We start from the raw sequence: 14315 nt of genomic DNA, 5'->3' as shown, positions 1-14315 counted from the left end.
GTGTTAAATGCATTTTCCTCAGGTGAATTATGAAAAGATAACTTGTCAATGTAAGCAATTAAAATGACATTTCATAATTTTTACACTTCAACAGTATGGAAGACCTTAATTTTTAGAGCTTTGTTCTAGAGAACCCCTAAAATAGCAAAATTCTGTGAAAGACAGTGAAAACTTCTCAAGCACAAATGTGTTGACACAAGTCGGTAGCACCTATTTCAAGCACACTCACATAACTCAATTCGTCAAAACACTTACTAGCAAATTTTTAAAAAGAAAGTCTGGAATCCTGGAACCTGTAAAAGGCATCTACATATATTCTAGTTTTAAGACATAAAGAACAGGTGAGGAGGATGAGCCTTGATAAATGGTTGAGAACAGGGAACTTTGAATATCTGAAACCAAGCTGTTTCCTGTGCTTCTCTATTTGTCCAAAACAACAGATTGAGTGAAATAACCCCACATGTATAGTAGGAGGCAATCCATTAAATTTCTGATAAACATTTCTGTGGGGGCAGTGGGGTGGGAATCCATAAAATAAAAACTGCAGTTGCTTTTGTTTTTAAAAAGAAACTTTGAAGTTATTCATAAATATTTGCTTGAATACATGATTCCTTTAATTACCTATAATTATACACAAAATCTTTTTCATTAATAATCAGACTATCATGATTCAACATCTGTACGCCTCTTTAATGTTTCTTCGTTGTTAACAGTTAAAAGAAATAGAGGAAAACAATAGAATGGGAAAGACTAGAGATCTCTTCAAGAAAACTGGAGATACCAAGGGAACACTTCATGCAAGGATGGGCACAATAAAGGGAAGAAACAGTAAGGACCTAACAGAAGCAGAAAAAATTAAGAAGATGTAGCAAGAATACACAAAAGAACTATATAACAAAGGTGTTAATGACCCAGATAACCACAATGGTGTGGTCATTCACCTACAGCCAGACATTCTGGAGTGTGAAGTCATGTGGGCCTTAGGATGCATTATTAAGTACAGAGCTAGTGGAGGTGATAGAATTCCAGCTCAGCTATTTCAAATCCTAAAAGATGCTGCTGTTAAAGTGCTGCACTCAATATATCAGCAAATTTGGAAAACTCACAGGACTGGAAAAGTTCATGCTTCATTCCAATCCCAGAGAAAAGCAATGCTAAAGAATGTTCAAACTACCATACAATTGAGCTCTTTTCACATGCGAGCAAGGCTATGCTCAAAATCCTTCAAGCTAGGCTTCAGCAGTATGTGAATTGAGAACTTCTAGATGTACAAACTGAGTTTAGAAAAGGCAGAGGAACCCAAGATCAAATTGCCAACACCTAACCTGTTTCCTGAGGAACCTACATGCAGGTCAAGAAGCAACACTTAGAACCGGATATGGAATAACGGACTGGTTCAAAATTAGGAAAGGAGTACGTCAAGGCTGTATATTGTCACCCTGCTTATTTAACTTGTATGCAGAGTACAGCATGTGAAATGCCATACTGGATGAATCACAAGCTGGAATCAAGACTGCCAGGAGAAATAACAATAACCTCAGCTATGCTGATAATGCCACTCTAAAGGCATAATGCAAAGAGACTAAAGAGCTTCTTGATGAGGGTGAAAAAGAAGAGTGAAAAAGCTGGCTTTAACACTTGACATTCAAAAAACTAACATCACGGCATCCAGTCCCATCACTTCATGGCAAATTAAAGGAGAAAAAGTGGAAACAGTGACAGATATTCTTTTCTTGGGCTCCAAAATCACTGTGGATGGTGACTGCAGTCATGAAATTGAAAGACGCTTGCTCTTTGGAAGGAAACCTATGACAAACCTAGAAAGCATATTAACAAGCAGAGATACCACTTTGCCGACAAAGATCCGTATAGTCAAAGCTATGGTTTTTCCAGCAGTCATGTACAGACGTGAGAGTTGGATCATAAAGAAGGTTGAGTGCTGAAGAACTGATGCCTTCAAATTGTGGTGCTTGAGAAGACTCTTGAGAGTCCTTTGAACTACAAGTAGATCAAATCAGTCAATCCTAAAGGAAATCAACACTGAATATTCACTGGAAGGGCTGAAGCTCCAATACTTTGGCCATCTGATGTGACAAGCTTACTCATTGGAAAAGACCCTGATGCTGGGAAAGATTGAAGGTAAAAGGAGAAGGGGGCCACAGAGCATAAGAGGGTTAGATAGCATCACCAACTCAATGGATATGAGTTTGAGCAAACTATGGGAGATGGTGAAGGACAGGAAGCCTGGCTTGCTACAGTCCATAGGATTGAAAATAGTCAGACATGACTTAGGGACTGAACAACAACTATGTTAAAACCAACTAGACTGAAAAACAGTGACATCATCATTGAAGATAACATGATAATGCTTCATAGATTTTTCAATTTTGTAAAAGGCCAATGTAAATTATCTAGTGATGAAATCACTGAATGCAAAGACTAAATAAGCTAGGATTATGAAAATTAAAAAGGGAAATTACACAATATTGTTGGATAAATTATCTAGAGATTAAGCTTTGTGTCAAGGAATGAGCTTGGTTTGCTACAATCATCACTTAATTTTTCATTGTGTTTGTGTGTGTGTGTGTGTGTACTCAGCTGCTCAGTCATGTTCGACTCTTTGTGGCCTCATAGACTGCAATCCACCAGGCTCTTCTGCCCATGGAATTTTCCAGGCAAGAATACTAGAGTGGGTTGCCATTTCCTACTCCAGGAGATCTTCCTGACCCAAGGATTGAACCCATATCTTGTACAGATTCTTTACCACTGTGCCTTCTGCTGGGCTCAGTTTTTCATTAAGCATCCACAAAATGCTTACAGTAAATATGACATAATATTGTGGAGTCTATATTCTAAGGCAATGTATATTTCATACACTACCTACATGTGCCTTGCAAAAATTGCTGTATATAAACAATCACATCAAGGGTTATTAAATTCAGTTTCTGATGTGTGCCTTTATTTGTATTTCTAATTTATCAGGTAGACTGTGTACCAGCAGGAAAGTAATTGTTAATTGGACGCTTAGAGATATGGGTTTTACCAGTATTCACTGCAGCACTATTTACAATATAAAGGACATGGAAGCAACCTAAATGTTCATCCACAAATGAATGGATAAAGAAGATGTGGTATATATATACAATGGAATATTACTCAGACATCAAAAGGATTAAAATTTGATCATTTGTAGTGATGTGGATGAACCTAGAGTCTGTCATACAAAGTGAAGTAAGTCAGAAAGAGAAAAACAAATACTGTGTATTAATCCATATATATGGAATCTAGAAAAATGGTACTGCTAAATCTATTTGCAGGGCAGGAATAGAGACTCAGACATACAGAACAGACTCGTGGACATAGTAGGGGAAGGAGAGGGTGTGACCAACTTAGAGTGTAGCATTGACATATATACACTGCCATGTGTAAAACAGACAGCTAATGAGAAGCTGCAATATAGCACAAGGAGCTCAGTTTGGTGTTCTGTGATGACCTAGAAGGGTGGAATGGGGGGTGGGAAGGAAACTCAAGAGAAAGCGGATATATGTGTATATATATATACATATATAAATAGCAGATTCACTGTGTTGTACAGAAGAAACTAACACAACATTGTAAAGCAATTATACTCCCATAAAAAAGAGAGATGCGGGTTTCTGCAAGTAGTTTTTAACTTCCTCACACTGTACTTAAGACAAAAATCATTAACAATGGGTAGCACTGAACGGAAAGTGAAAAGTGGAATAAAAGCTCATCATTTTCCCAAGTTCACCTGATGCTATACTGTTCAGATACCAGAGATCCAAAGCTGACTCCTTAAAATATTATCCTTTACCCTTAAAAAACAAAACATTAACTGAATTCCAGGAAGGGAACAAAAAACATTTGAGAGCTGTGTGTAGATATCTTTAAAGTTCATAAGTCCATTAAAGTGATGTTCTTTCCTCAGGACCCAAACACCACAGACGACCTTTTCCCGAACAGTTCCTTCTGCCTAAAATGTTATCTTTCCAGAGCGACCAAGTCCCCTGAGCTCACAGCTCAAGGGTCACCTTCTCAGGGAGGCCTTTCCTGTCACCTTGGCTATAGGAGGTGTCCCTTCTCTGATTTTTTTCTTTGTTAATAGCTGCCTTTTGTGGAATTTGTCTTTTGACTTACTGCTAGGATCCACTTTATTGTCTATCTTGTTCCCTGATGAATCCCTTGCACCTAGAGTCATAGGTGTTCTAAAAACATTTGTTGAAAAAACAAATGGTATGGTATCAAGGCAGGACCAAAATGATAAACCATCAATACATCTATAAAGCAGCTTTTCAAGATTATTTGTTGTTTAGTCACTAAGTCATGTCCAACTCTTTGTGACCTGAAGGGCTGCAGCACACCAGGCTTCTTTGTCTTCCACTATCTCCCAGAGTTTGCTCATACTTTTTGGAAAAATTATACTTTATTTTAAACACACACATGGCAGAAATGCCAGACCAACATCTCTCATGTGCTGTGGAACAGGCAATTAAAAGACAAGTGAGTTGTGAAGGAGTAAAGGGTGAAAGTTCTGAGACTACCTACAGAGACAGCCCGCCTTCAGCAAACTGACTTCCCAATTTAAACTCTACTCAAGCATTAAAGCTACATAAATGATTTAGAGTTTTATTTCTCTTAAGGATACTGTAAAAGCCAGCATATCATCTGGTATCTCTAAAATACTGAAGAGATGCCTTATGACAGCATGTTTTAAGTATGCTTTGTTGCTGCTGCTTCCCCAGGTGTGGGAAGCACCGATGGAATCCATAACGAGTTACAAAACAGAGGCAAAGGAATCAAGAGAAACGCCTAGACTTTAAGCTATTAGCACAGCCATGTAATAAATTGCTTTATATTTACAATTATGTGAAATGAGAGGAAAAGTAGGATGAAAACTTTAAAAAATTAAGTGATGGTAAAAAATATGCCCATAAATGGGAATTTTTCTTTAAGATAGATGACAGAGAAAGTCATTTTATGTGCTCACTGTGGGAAATGAATTATCCTTCATATAATTAACAGTATTTTCTTGACAAGTAGGCACAACAATTTAAACAATAATTTCTTCAAAGTATGTATCTTTTCTTTTAGAACATATTATTAACTGGGTTATTTTAAATCACCTCATCAAATGGTGATGAACAATAAAAAATTGAAAATTTCCTAAAAAATATAAACAACACATTAGGACCTTTTCTTTTTCCTTCTTATTGACAAGCCACAATTCACTATATAAAAATTTTAAAAGAAAAGAAAAACATGCTTTATAAACATCTTCAAAAACCCTCCCCCACCCTGTCCAAATGTTCAGATTTATTACTAAGCAAGCCAGTATCTGTAAGAATGCACCTGGAAATAATTTTTCCTACAAGATTGAAAACTGCATTAGGGACCTTTGATACAGCACCCGGCCTTACAGAGCTCCATTCTATCTGGAATTTATTAAGGACAAAAGGCCCCCTCCCCCACACTCCAAGCTAACCTTTAGTCTTCCTGGCTCATCCTCAGCCCCAGCTCAGAAGTCAGTACAGATTCACACATCTGAACTCCTTGCAGCCGGAAACACTTAGGAATTCAGAACCTTTCAGATTTTAGAACGGTATATACCAGTACTATAGACAGTACCCCATAAACAAAGGATTTTTACTTCTGGAGCAAAACATATGAATATTCATACTAAGGAGGATAAATAAAGACTATAAATAGCTTCACATAAGGTCAGTACAGGTTTGTTGCCAGATGAGTTCAGCTTAGGTCAGATTTTACCGCCAAAGAAGATAGGAAAAATTTTTCAGGTTTTTGTTTTGGATTCCGAAATTATGGCGAAGGGATTGTGAACCTGTGGAATGATAGTCCCTTGCTTTAAAAGCCATGCTCAGAGCCTGGGCCATAGGGCTACTGCTACACATAAAAGACATTTATACCAAGCTTTAACAAAAAATTTGAAAAAAAAAAAACCTCCAGGTAACCTACCTCACTATATTTGATTTTTTAAAGGCAGTATGATCTATTATTTTATGAAATTCTGAAATCAAGAAGTAATTTCCCAGGTTCTCTTAATCCATTCAATCTCTCCCTACAAAAGGAAAGTTTCAAAAGCACAAAAAACTTGAACAAAGAGAACATGGAAATCTGTGTATTAAAAGGAGCAAACTCCAATGCTAAGTTCAGGAAAATACCATTATAAATTAGTTATTGGAAGAGTCAAAATTTCTGCTTCTGACACATTTGAAGGGCCTATGAACTATAAAGTTGATAGCATTTGTGATAGAAAGATTAACAATCAAGAGGAAGAATATTATGAGACTAATACAATTTACTTTCTAACTATAAAAAATTGAGAAAAAACATTTGATATTAATGCATATAAATGCATATAAAAGATATGCAAACCACTTGCAGGGGAGTGTATCATTAGCCCCTCAGAAGTTACAGGGCATTGGACACATGATCATGCTCAGCTCAGTGAATCATAATTCAAATAACTCTTCTCAAACACCAACAAAACACTTCAAGAGGTTATTTGCTCGTGGAGCAGTTGTGAGCAAATTGAACAATGTCCAAACACACAAATAAAAATTACAGGTCGAAATAACTGCCATATGCTTTTGATATGACAGCCCAGCATCACTTTAAAAGCGGGAGTTAGGTATTCAAAGCACTCTCATGAGAGACTCTCATTTCATTAACAATGAAAATTCAGGAGCATTAGGAATACTGAATGAAAATCAAAAATGAACATTCCCTTGACTATCCCTCAAGAAATGAGTACACATCGATAATTTAAGCTACATCAGAGAAGAAACAAGGACAGCTCTCATACATAAGGCAAGGACATGGCATAAGAGAAAAAGAGAGAATGTTGTGATGTCTACCCTCAGAAGAAGAAAAAAAACTCTAAATAAAAATTCACACAGAGCAAATTATTTTGGATTCTAAAGATGAAAAAGGCAACTGAACTAAAATGATGAAAATCCCTTTATTGAAATATCCTAAAAAAAAGCAAACTCACTGTACTCATTACCTGCTAGGGTCTAAATAAGCATTTTTCTTCAATCTGACACTAAAAAAAATAAAATAAATCACTGAAAAGACTCAAGAGACTAATTCCACACTAATCATTGGCAATGAAACTATATGACATAATGACATGTATTCCTACTAGATGGAATGATGGAGTAAAATACAGACCAAGCATGTCTACCAAACACTAGGGATGTTTTCCTAAAAAGCAAATCTTACTTTGATCACTCATCTGCTTAAAGCCTTTTGTTAAATACCAGGACCGAAAAAAAAAAAAAGGTATTTAGCTTAAACTCCTTGAGATGGTCCTTGTTTTTTTCTCCATTCCCATGTCTTAAGATAACACACCACTGTACTATTGTTTAGATCCCTAAGCACACCAGCCTACTTCAGATCTTTCTCTTTCATCCCCCACTGTCTATCTGGAAGCCTCCTACCCTCTGGGGAACACTTGAAAAGCACATATCTTTGAAACATCAATTTGAGCAGGCCTCCCTCTGTCTATCCTTCCCTGATGTCATCCTCAAATGGATTCACTAGTCCCTCCTTTCTGCGCCAGCGGAACCTAAACTCAGCTATAAATTATTTGATACCCTTACTCTTTGTGCCTGGATTCTGCTCCAGCCCAATACATAGCATCTCCACTATATAACACCTGCTGAATCACTGAGTTAACTGAAAGGGCTTTAATCACCGTCACATGCTTTATTAAGCATATTTAATTTGAAAACCAGACTTCCTTGGAACCATCTTTGGATGCTCCTGTGGATTGGAATTGCATTTCCCCACCCCTCTAATTCACATGTGGAAGTCCTAATCCTTTAAGTGACTATTAAGTGGAGACCGGGCTTTTAGGGGGAATTAAGGTGAAACAAGGTCATAAGGGTGGGTCCTAACCCAACAGGAGTGGTGGCCTTATAAGAAGGAGGAGAGAGGGCGAGACCTTCATTTGCACACACCAAGGAAAAGCTATTATGCGCACAGAGAGAAGGCAGCCGTCTAAAAGCCAGGAAGAGACCCACGAGAACCCCATCATGCTGGCACCAGACCTCAGACTTCCACTCGCCAGAGCTGTGAGAGAATACACTTCTGTTGCTTAAGCCACTCAGGCTACAGCATTTTGTTATGGCATCCCGAGCTGGCTAATGCAGGTGGTAAATAAAGAAAATCATTACATGCCACTTTTACACTTACTCTCTGGTGTCTAGTTAAACTAGGCACCTCTGGCAGTATAATATCAGCTGGAATAATATGTCCTCACTTGTCACATTTCTGCTATAGAAACAGCCACTCTTCAGCAAGTTTGAAATTCCATGATGATAACCACTTTGAATTTGGATGTTTCCATTTCAAAACCTCTTTGAAAATATAACCCTACTAGCTTTATTTTACTTTCATAATATCCCCAATAGCTATGACAGGTATATGAACCTTATTTTATCAGTAAAGAGTTTGATTGCTTTATCCAACACATGATACTAAGTTAGAAGCAGGACTACATCAGGGCCTAGGTCTTCTATCTTGCAGTAAATCCTTCTCTTGCAACCAGCATAAAGAGAAACAGGAAATGGAATGTGAAAACACACATCACACACACACATCCTCTTCACACAAAATATAAAAATTATCAGAAAAATCATTTCTTAACATCACTTTCAATCCTTATATTCCTGAGCAAAATACAAAATACTCACTCTGTGCTAACAAAGGAATAATATAATGATTCCATCAGAGTTATCTGGCTGACTCCAATATTAATCATCTCATGAGAGACATTATACCCAAATGCCCTAAGCATGTGATCTGTTCTGAAAACACTCCGTACCAACATAATTTTTAAGACCATTTTGAGATATATTCCTATATAAAAAAAGATTCCACACTAAATTTTATATTAAAATGATTCCATAAGTAACTAGGACAAATTTTAAATACTTGGGTAGCTTACTGCAATGAAATTTGGCAAGTTTCATGTATCTCCCACCTGAAATGCTTTCGTTTGACCACACCCACCAATGCTGCAGTGTAGGTCATCTGAAACACCCAGAGACCTTGAGAAAAATTTGGTTTACAAGGAAATGGAAATTACAACACACACACATAATTGTGTGTGTGTTTGTTTAAAAACAAATCCTATTGTACCCTTTATCCAGAAAATATGGGAAGAAAAGGCCTATTAATTTAAAATAGACATGCATCTGTTCTAACACTAAAAATTTTTGTGAGTTCTGTTCGGCAAATGGTAGAGATAGCTTCAATGAGAAATCTATTAAGTGTCAACTGTATACAAGGAATATGCTGAGTGCCTCCTGAGGTGAGTACCAGTAGGTTTAATGTGATCAAAGGAACATGATAACTTGGGGGGGAAAAAAGTAGAACTGTGTCAGGTGTCCTGATAGTATCTGGTGCTGTGTCCATCCACAAGAGCAGCTGACTTCTAACTAGGGTGAATCAACAGATTTCAAGAAAAAAGATGAGATCCAGGTTGGACCTGCAAGGATGGGTAGGATTTCACCAAGTAGGCTGGCACAGAAATGTTTTCTCCACAGATAAAAGATAAGCATCAGAAGGGTTGATTCAAGAACCTAGAGGAACTTCAGTGGATGGAATCAGATGTGAATGAAGTCAGTGGTGAAGAGGGGAAAAAGCCCAGGATGTGGGTGCTGGTAAGACTGGGAAGGGCCTCAAGCTGTGTTCAGGAATTTGGATTTCACTGAGCATGTTGGCGGCGGTGGGGAGGTGGTTCGAAGGTCCTAGGGCAGAACCTGGGGCAGAGTGAGGAGGAAGGCTTTTGGAAAGAGGGCCCGCCCTGGCAGCAGCTGGCAGAGTATGGAAGAGCTCAGAGTAACTGACTTAAATTGTGCTCTGAGCACGATAACCTAATAGGAGGAGAAATGGAACATGGATGGAAAAATTTCAAGGAAGAGAGAAAAAAAGAACCCATGTTAAAGGATTCCAATGAAAAGCTCAATGATTTACAGTTGACCCAGCCACTGCTCACTTTAATCTGGGCTGCACTGTCAGGACTCATGATGTCTGTCTGGCTCCCTGTGACACTGCTGAGAGTCATGGTGGAGCCTGTCAGACACTTAAGGCCATATCTCATAAACATGAGCAAAGCTGACACCTTTCCTGGAGACCAGAACCATCCTGCCAGGCATTAAACAAATCATATGTGCTGAGCAGCTGCGACCTGCTCCCTTGGGAAATCAGGACAGCACCTTTGCAACATCATCAACCCCCGAGGAGACAATGCATGGGGAGTCAGGGCTGACTTCAAGTCAGTGTGCACAGCTTCACCATCTGTAGGATGTCGAACCACTGCCCTAGAATGTTGGCATGTTGGTCAGTATGTCCTCAGAGTAGTCTGCTGAGCGTAGCTCTTTTAAGAACACCATATTCAAATGAACCTTTTCATAAATAATGAAGAGATTATGAAAAAATTTTAAATGCCTGACAATTCAACGAGAGGTTGAAATCTTTATCTTCTCCACTATAACAACCATGCTCTATGAGTCCACTGGCTGAGCATACATTACACTGAGTCAAGGAAGCATTTAAAGAGTCACAATTACATATAATAGTGCTAATCACATATAACTGTCCTAATAACATCTGAAAATTTTGAGTATGGATCAAAAAAATATCGTCCACATTTTTCTTCAACAGCTATAAACTAGAATCCTATTTTAAGGATTTGTTTTTCTTTGTTACATATATACAACTGTCTTTTCCACCCATGGCACGCCCTATGGAAGCCAGTTTATAAACCACAGTGGATCAAAAGCAAATGTCAGACCTAGGGAATTACAACCCCCACCCATTTCAAAATGTATGAAAAAGTTAGGAGAACATTTCAAGATATACACAGGCAAGAAAATCAAAATGAATCTACAGGTTTACAATAATCACCTCCTATTACTATTTCAAAGATTCTTCAATTTATATGGAAAAGAAAATTGATTTTGTAAATTACAATGGACAAATTTGGCACAGGGCTGTACTACTGCAGAGTCAATTGCAAACCTGAGATTTGTCAGCCATAAGCTGATCAATAATTAAAATGGAGTTCACCTCCATGCTGCAATTTTAAAGTATAACTATAGGTTTCCCTCAGTCGGCTTAATATACGTATTAAAGTTAACATCTATACCGTAATAATATTCATTAGTAATTGTACCCTGTTGATTAATAAGCATTCTGGAAAATTTAAAGGCGAAAAAAAACCCACCCACATAATTAGGACATGTGTTTACTTAATAATCCTGAATATCACTATGAAAAACACACCACTTCAGTGAAACCTAAATGACTATATTTAACTGTGGAAATATTTTAGCAATGTATCCGAGTTGTGATGCTTTCCCCTAACACAGAACACACCCATTAATAGCCCAGGAAAACAAAAGCATTCTGATTCTAGCAGCTTCGTAAAATCCCATCTCTGAAAAATCCAGCCTAGAGATCACTCTCCCCGGAGCCAGAGAACAATACAAGAGAACATGTTGCTTATTCATTTCTTACCTTTTTCCCTTTCCTCTTCCTGTGAGCAGGCTTTGCGTTTTTCTCCTTTGGTTCTTCACTCATCTTTCCTTTAAATCAGGTGAGTTTATAAAAGACAGCAGATCACCACCGGTACTCCCACATCCAAAGCCACGACAAAGAGTCACAGCATTGAGCCCCAAGTCCATTTACGGGTGCTCCCCAGGCCAGCAGCCACCGCTGAAACCCAGCCCCTACTGCTGTCAGAGCCACGGGCTGCAGTCGCCCTGTTCAGCTTGCCTCAGGAAGAAAAGTGGGGGTTTCTACATCAAACGGTCAATTCTTCCTCTACCGAAAATCAGTATCTCAGCCTTTCATTTTTAACTAATCATTACCCTGAGATAAAATCTTGACAACACTCTGTTGCTTGTTCCTCCACGGTAATTCCAGCCTGTAAATGCTGAGAGAGAGAAACAGACACACGCACAGACACACACACACACACACACACAGCCTCACAGAAATAAGCTACAGACCGCCGACAAGTCTCCGAAGCCTTCCCAGAGGCTGATTTGCTGCTCCTCGCAGGCTGGGAAACCGAATGTAAATTGCTCTGGTGCTGCTGGGCCTCCCAGGCGAACACATGTGTTGAATGCATCGGCAGAGCAGAGGAGGAGGCGGTCCCGGGAGTGATAAAAGATCGGGTTACTGGTTCTTAAGAAACACTCAATGATTCAAACAATAAAAGAGACCTACTACTAGTTGAAAAACCACACATTACACTTTCTCCATGATTACCTTTTTGTAATGGGATAAGCCAAAAGATGGGCAAACAGCCAACCTTCAATTAAAGATTCCTGAAGAAAGGCTAATTACAGGAAGCTCTATCCCCAATTTACAACCGTTCATATTTAAGTATTGGTGTCCCTCCATGAATACACCAACCACCCAACTAGAACTCCTCCAGAATAGTCAGGAACTACTAACAGCAAGGCTGCTGTCTATGTGGCAGACACATTCTGTGCTTCTTGACCATGATTACACATTACACTTGCCCCACTGCAGGCCATCCTGAGCCCAAGGCTTCGGGATGTTTCCTGAGTATCCGGGGGCTTCATATCTAGGTGGAAACTCCCTCACCAGGCCTTCCATCCATTTAAATACAGCTGAATTCCTACCACAAGTTGTCACTTAAATGTCTCTTGGAGAGTGCCAGATTCACATACTAACTCAGGAAGGAACGAGGTTCTATGAGCTACTGTGGGTGACCACCAAGATTGTGATGGACCTCGTTATTGGGCAGTTAACAGACACAGGTGCAGGGTAGGAAGGCAGGAACAAGTACAAAGGGGAGAAGACAACGGAGAGCAAGGCCAGATCCATCCGTAGGGGCCCAGAAGCTAGGAATGAATCATATTATTTCCTCACTCAAACATTTTTATTCAGGAGAAATTGGATTAAAATTAATATTAACATATTTACTTGGGAGAAACTGGATTAAAATCAATATAAAGCACAGCCTTACAGGGAAAAACATGTCACAGGGGCCAGTTTTCAGGGGTGCATGTGGAAAGATTTAGCACTGGTTTGAAGAAATGATGCTAAAATATTGAACAAAAGGATTGATGTTTATGTTAAAATATTCCCCATTTTTTACCTGTCTTGTAAAAGAGGTTGTGTCTATATGCAGTTAACATTTCTCTTCCTATGTGTTGAACCACCAGTCCCCTGGAAAGAGCTGAGAATGGGGGATTCTTGAGATGGCAGCCCCATGGCAGCAGGCTGGGAAACAGGGGTGTGAGTGACCCTGCAAAGAGCGACACGGATTCTACCAGTACTGGGTTAGCTGCTCGAGCTAATTCTCCACCGTGACGTTCCACATTATTTAATTACAGTAATGCACATCTCTGTAAGTCTGGTGTGGCCAGAATTCCAAATGGCCTCAGGCATCTAACCCGTTTCTGCTCTGACTTGGAACTGCTACCTACCCACATTTCTAACTTTCTGCTGCTGTTTCTCAATATTCCTCTTGTCATGCAATGAAAAGTAGAAAATCATGACGCAGCGGAATAAACCTTTCAACTTCTTCTATGATCAGCCCTTCATCATGTTCAAAAACAAGGAAAATAGGGGAACTGGCTGTACATATACCACCTCAAGCTTTCATTTACTTCAATCAGATCAGCCAGGGCTTATTTTTGTGGCCCTGTAAAGGGAAGAAGGTGAAGTAGATGCTTTAGACGGGCTTCCCTGGTGACTCAGCAGTAAAGAATTTGCCTGCCAATGCAGGAGACACAGGTCGGATCCCTCAGTCAGGAAGATACTCTGAATAAGGAAATGGCAAGCCACTCTAGTATTCTTGCCTGGGAAAATCCATGGACAGAGGAGCCTGGTAGGCTATAGTCCATGGGGTCGCAAAGAGTCAGACATGACTGAGCAACTAATCAACAACAGGTGCTTTAGACAAATTCCGATTACAGTCAAGGATGTGAGCAGGACAACCAACCAGGCTAACAACATCTCTGCATTCTTCGTTAGTCACGCAACAAAGACAGTATGTCTATTTACAGTAGATTTCTGACATTTTGATTCTTAGTGTCTAAACACTTACTGAGTTGAATCATCTCTCTAGAAAAGTCTTTATCAACAAGTATTTGAATATTCACAGAGTATGAAACTCTAAAAAAAAAAAAAAAAAAAAGGTGTACAGAAATTGAGACTAAATTTAATCCATTCATGTAAAAATTTACAAACTAATTAGGATTATGAAATACACAAAATACAACTAA

The 14315-nt window shown here is 38.9% G+C and overlaps 1 protein-coding gene across 12 annotated transcripts in view; it reads right to left on the bottom strand.

Moving 5' to 3' along the window:
* The window catches only part of ANK3 (ankyrin 3), a 759198-nt gene that overhangs the window by 580533 nt on the left and 164350 nt on the right, over positions 1 to 14315 (bottom strand). For 3 of the 12 annotated variants that reach the window (XM_086382408.1, XM_086382381.1, XM_086382414.1), the window contains exon 1: positions 11569 to 12180. The exons of 8 other annotated variants lie outside the window; for them this stretch is intronic. In XM_086382408.1, the coding sequence (XP_086238534.1) occupies positions 11569 to 11631 (63 nt within the window). In that variant the 5' untranslated portion in view covers positions 11632 to 12180. Of the gene's footprint in view, positions 1 to 11568; positions 12194 to 14315 lie in introns of those variants that run through there. One more of the 12 variants, XM_086382392.1, reaches the window with a different exon arrangement.

This window comes from Bos grunniens, chromosome 28, assembly GCF_055505025.1.
Source record: "Bos grunniens cultivar Pamir isolate PY7600 chromosome 28, Bosgru_T2T1.0, whole genome shotgun sequence".
In the NCBI taxonomy this organism is placed as follows: domain Eukaryota; kingdom Metazoa; phylum Chordata; class Mammalia; order Artiodactyla; family Bovidae; genus Bos; species Bos grunniens.
This window is presented reverse-complemented; position numbering and strand designations above follow the sequence as displayed.